General features: G+C 38.4%; 1 protein-coding gene across 1 annotated transcript in view; it reads right to left on the bottom strand.

The window, feature by feature from the left end:
• Nucleotides 1–2577: 2577 nt before the first annotated feature.
• The window catches only part of LOC123788661 (eukaryotic translation initiation factor 1A, X-chromosomal), a 93874-nt gene continuing 90451 nt past the window's right edge, over nt 2578–6000 (bottom strand). The window contains exons 7-8 of the mRNA XM_087859332.1: nt 4877–4953; nt 2578–3295 (exon numbers count right to left, since the gene is read on the bottom strand). Of these exons, the coding sequence (XP_087715458.1) occupies nt 3196–3295; nt 4877–4953 (177 nt within the window). The 3' untranslated portion in view covers nt 2578–3195. The remainder of the gene's footprint in view (nt 3296–4876; nt 4954–6000) is intronic.

Below are 6000 nucleotides of genomic sequence, written 5' to 3'. Positions count from 1 at the left end.
GCTGCAGAGCTGCTTGTTTAAAAAGTCCACCAGCTCGTGGTGTCTGGGTGGCGCAGTCATTAAGCGTCTGCCTTTGGCTCAGGGCGTGATCCCAGCGTTGTGGGATCGAGCCCCACATCAGACTCCTTCACTGGGAGCCTGCTTCTTCCTCTCCCACTCCCCCTGCTTGTGTTCCCTTTCTCGCTGACTGTCTCTCTCTGTCAAATAAATAAATAAAATCTTAAAAAAAAAAAAAAAAGTCCACCCTCTGATACATGCTGAAGTTGAATTGTGATTTACAACCCATTATCTGATTTGACCTTTACAATAACAGGACAAGAGACGGAGAAGGAAGCAGGAAAATTTAGTTTTCAAGGCAAAAAAAAGTTGGGTACAAATCATCACAGTGTGTGATTCGGAAACAATTCCTTACTGTTTTAGAAACTTTCCCATCTACAAATACAAAGAGTGATATTCAACATGATGGTTTTGGGTGAGGATTAGAGTAATAAATATAATATAAAGAGTTATTGGTAACTAAATGGCTATTATTTGTATGCATTATTTTTATAATCCCCTATGGCCCGTGAGAAAATAACCTTAATTGTGGATGTTAGGGTACCAATTGGGTTCTTGGGGACTCTCAGTCCTGGGCTGCTTTCCTTACCCCACAGTTTTCACTACAGATGGGTCCTCTACACATGCCTTCTTTCTGTTCATAGATTTGTCAAGTATTTTGAAGTTTAGTATATGTAGAGCAATACAGAGCTCCACTGGTTTGTTATGAAAATGGCACCACCTGTAGCGGTGGAACAAAAGTAATTGAATTTTGAGAAGTATTGATAAGGCTGAGTTGTATACAACATGTCACTTTCTCCTCCAGTCAAAGTAGCCATGTTGGAGAAACAGATATACATAGCCCTCTGTTGTGTCTTCCAAATTTAAGGACGAAAACAGGCAGCATTTTACTGTCTGGATAGAGATTTGTACTCCAAGAATTCCATAACTTTTTTTTTATATGTATACAGCATATAAAGTTGGTGGGGGGGTGCATTGTATGGTTGTAGGCTTCTGTGATTTGTCTTGCATAACCAATCCCCGTGACATGCATGTATGCAGGTAGGTCAAGAAACATTGTTTGCGAGACTCGTGCTAGATGAGTGATCTCGGGAGCCTGGTTAGTTGACATTAGCTGGCCTCCAGGTTAGAACTGGCCCTTCTGGTCTGGATGCCAAAACCTGTAAATCTTGCCTTATATCCCCTCCTGCTCCAGGCTGGGCTAGTGCCCTGTAATGGACCCAGGAGGGGAGGTAAGCACACTTAGCCAAAGCTCCTTGAATATGTAAAGATACGATAACATAGGAATGCAGCTGGCTCCAAACTGCACATAGGCAAACAAATGTTTAACTTCAGACCTCGTCATTTGCCCTATAACTATGGCCCTTAGAGGGATGGTCAATTAGAACTCTGAGGAGAGTTCTAATTAACAGTAAAGTATCTCACTATCACTTCGAAATCAACATGTCAAAATCAACATGTCAAATTTCCCCAAATTCCAATTATTGGGCCAGTTTAGGCCCAGTTTTGGAAAGGGAAGGAAAGACAGGTCACCATTGGTCCACTGACTGCCTGTGAGTGCACTTTGATGTATCACATTATATACACAACTGGTGTATATAGTAAGTGCTCATTCAATTTTTGTAGCATGAACAGTGCAGAATATCTAAGTAGGAATGACATGAATCACAATAATCTAATGTTCCTCTGATAATGTGTACTAAGTAGGACAATATTCTGGGTGTGTGCAGAAGGGTCAGTCTGGTTCTGACCCCATACCCTTGTCCCATTGCTGATAAAACTCTATCCTGACGGAGTCCTCCCCCATGAGCAATATCGTTGTCCTTTTCCTCTAATTTTCCTTCTATCCTAACTTTCTTCTACTTTTCTTCTAACGTATATGTTCTTTGCTGAGGACAGTGGGGTATGCTTGCTTCTGCTAGAAGTTCTAAAATTGAGATAAATTAAGACGCAAAGAAAGTCTACCATTTTCCTGAGAAGATGTTAGATTTCTGACAGCATCACGGTGGCCTATTTCTTGAGTTTTATGGAACAAGGTATTGAATCCATTCTTATTCCAGTCCAGAGATCATAAGGTAAAAAGCAAATCCATGAATAAAGAATGAAGTGAATATTGTGTTGGGTCACATGTCAGATCTTTGTTTCCTTAGGCTCCTCCACTCCTGCCACCATGTAATACTTCCTGTTCCTGTCATTACTCAGTTGAATAGTCACATCAAGCTGAGTAAAGTTATCTCTGTGATCCTCAACCAATGCTCTCCCACAGGATTCCTCACTATTTATACCATGGATTACCATTAGTCAATAACATTGTATGAAATTTTGCACACTGCAGTTTGTATTATAAAAGGAGAACACATCCTAAATACGCTTTCCTCACAGCCCCTCCTCTAGCCAACCCCACACTGCCAGGAGGGCTCTACACTTTTACATCACACCTGTGTTTATAGCATGTTTCATTGGTGGGCAAAATCCTCTCCAAAATAATCACTTCTACTCATTTCTCAGGATGGAAGCTCAACATGGGCACTGAGCACAGCTTTTTATTTTGAGAAATGTCAACCATCAACTTTTCTTTCAGTCTGTAATTCTACAACTCTTTTTGTCAAGACTTTTGGTGGAAGTGCACATCTGAGCAAATGCTTTGCAGAATTAGGTAGTATCTATAAACATTTAAGATTCATAAGCCCATTGACTCAGTAATTCCACTCCTAGACCAGTAGTCTTCAAACCATTTGTGGCAAAAGAACATGTTGTTTTAACATTTCCAATGTGTATTAATCTCTAAACATGTATGTCATTCATTTTAAATTGATACAAAATTCTCAATTTCTGTCATCAAGAACTAGTAACTAGTTCAGAAGCCAGCATCAGTCTGCAGACTACTCTTTTAGTACCATTGTTCTAAAGGAACTAATTTTATAAATACATTTTCATGTGAGTTATAGACAAGCATTATAGAATTGTTTATAGTACCAAATAATTGGAAACAATCTACCTGTTCACCAATATAGGATTGGGAAAGTACCTTATGGTACATTCATATAAAGCAGTATAATGCAGTCACTGAAAAGGAAAATATACCAGTGTGCCTGGGTGACTCAGTTGGTTGGGCATCAGATTCCATTTTGGCTCAGGTCATAATCTCAGGGTCATGTGATAGAGGCTCACATCAGGCTCCTCACCCAGCAGGAAGTCGAATTGAAAGATTCTGTTTCTCTGCCCCTTCTCCCTTACCCTGTTAAATAAATAAATATATTAAAAAGAAAAAAGAAAAATATACCTTCTAGGAAATATTGAGTGCTAACAGTAAAATGGACAAACCATTATAAAGTCTGTTCCTTTGTAGTAAGAGAGTAATTACAGACTTAGATGTACAAACTGAAAACTAGAAGTTATGGCAGAGACCGCAAGCTGTCCATCAAATCTCTTCTCCCTTTCTCCCCCAGTTATAGACTTTCTGCTGAGCATGTTGCCCAGCATACCTTGCAGTTAGGACAGACCAGAGAGGTCCTCACTAATGGAAGGTAAGCAGATGATGAATGCCACTGTTGAGTCTAGGCCTTAAGACACGGGTCTGAGTATTCTTCCTTGTTATTTTTCCCCTTGCCTTAGTTGGAATCCAGCTGCAATGGTGCCCCAGCCTGGCCCATGCTGGTGATGCCAATTCCCTATAGGACAGCAGAGCAACAAGAGAAAGGAGTGTGGGATCTTCAATGGCCATGTTGAACACAGCTACCTTGCCAACCTCAGCTATTATCATTGGAATTGCTATGGGTGTCTTAGTCCATGCAGGCTTCTATCACAAAATACCAGAGACTGGGTGGCTTATAAACAGCAAACATCCATTTCTCACAGTTCTGGAGGTGGCAAGTCCAAAATCATGGCTCTGGCGGGTTCAGGATCTTGTGAGAGTCCATTTTCTAAACAGTTCTTTTTGCTGTAATATCACATGGTAGAAAAGGCAAGGGACATTTCTTGGGCTGTGTTTATAAGGACAACAGTCCCATTCACAAGGTCTCTGCTCTCATGGCCAAATCACCTCCCAAAGGCCCTACCACCTAATACCATCACAGTGGGGTTAGATTTCAACATATGGATTTTGAAAGGACACAAACATTCAGGCTATATCGCACATGGGATAGAGAAAAAACTTCTGTATTGTTGGGTCTTTTGGTTATAGTAGCTGAGACTTTACAGTTACAATACAAAAGAATACACAAGAATATTTAAGAATGATTGTCTCTAGGAAGTGAACTTGTGCTAGGAGGAAGATATGTTCCACTGTTTATTTTTTAATAAGACTTGAATAATTTAAAAAATTGTCTGTAGGCATTGGCATTAATTCATTATTTAAATAATAATAAAAAATAGAACAATGATGTTTTCCTTGACAATTCACAGTTCAAAGGATAGAAGACCTAGAAGAAATGGATAAATTCCTGAAAACATACAACCTACCAAGTTGAATTAATAAGAAATAGAAAATCTGAACAGACCAATATTAAGTAAAGAGATTAAAACAGTAATCAAAAACCTTCTAATGCAGAAAACTTTGGACTAGATGGCTTCACTGAACACTTTACAACGTATTTAAAGAAGAATTAATGACAAGTCTCAAACTTTCCAAGATATTTCAGAAGAGAAAATACTTCCAAATTCATTTTATAAGGCCAGTGTTACATATATACTAAAACCAGACAAAGATACCACAGGAAAACAAAATTACAGGCCAATATTTCTAATGAATACAGATGAAAAAATTCTCAACAGAGTACTAGCAAACTGAATTCAGCAGTACATCAAGCATTTCACTTACCATGAGAAAGTGGGATTCAGCCCTGTGAAGCAAAAATGATTCAACATATGGAACCGTAAATGTGATACATCACATAACTAGAATGAAACAAAAATATCACATTATCAGCTCAGTAGAAAGAAAAAGCATTTGACAGAATTCAACACTCATTCATGATAAAACTCCCAATAAATATAGAAGAAATGTACCTCAACAATAAAGGCCAAATATGATAAGCCGACAACTGAAATCACAATGGTGAAATGTTGAAAGCTTTTTGTCTAAGATCAGGAAGAAGACAAAGATCCCGTTCTCATACTCCTATTTAACATAGTACTGAAAGTCGTAAGCAGAGTAATTAGGCAAGAAAAGGAAGTAAAAGGAAAGGAAGAAGTACAATTGTAAATATTTGCATATGAAATGATTTATATATAGAAAATCTCAAGACTCCTCCAAAATATGGTTAGATCTAATAAAGACATTCAGCAAAGTTGCAGGATATTATATCAACTTGCCAGTGTTTTTATATACTAAGAACAAATTATCTGAGGGGCTTCTAGTGGCTCAGTTGATTAAGTGACTAATCTTGATTTCAGCTCAGGTCATGATCTCAGGGTCATGAGATCAAGCCCATGTCAGGCTCTGTGCAGGGTGTGGAGCCTGCTTAATATTCTCTCTTTCCAGCTTGCCTCTGTGGCTCAGTCAATTAGGGGTCTGCCTTCCACTCAGATCCTGATCTTGGGTCCAGGGATCTAGCCTCGTGTTGGGCTGCCTGTTTTGTGGGGAGTCCATTTCTCCCTCTGCCTTCCACTCCCCCTGCTTTTGCATGCTCTCTCTCTGTCAAAGAAATAAATTTTAAAAAATCTTAAAAAAAAATTCTCTCTCTTCCTCTCTCTCTATCCTTCCCTCTCTAAAAAAAGAACAAATTACCTGAAAAAGGAATTTTGGAAATTCCATTTATAATAATATCAAAGATAATAAGATATTTATGAACAAATTTAACCAAAGAGATGAAAGATCTCTACATTAAAAGCTATAAGATGTTAATGAAAGAAATCAAAGATATAAAAAACTGGAAAGATATCTCATGTTAATGGATTCAAAGAATTAATATTGTTACAATGTCCACAATACCCAAAGCCATT

Source organism: Ursus americanus, chromosome 37 (assembly GCF_024610735.1).
Source record: "Ursus americanus isolate L20-20 chromosome 37, mUrsAme1.1.p, whole genome shotgun sequence".
Taxonomy (NCBI): Eukaryota; Metazoa; Chordata; class Mammalia; order Carnivora; family Ursidae; genus Ursus; species Ursus americanus.
The sequence above is the reverse complement of the archived record's forward strand: the minus strand, read 5'-3'. Positions and strand labels throughout refer to the sequence as shown.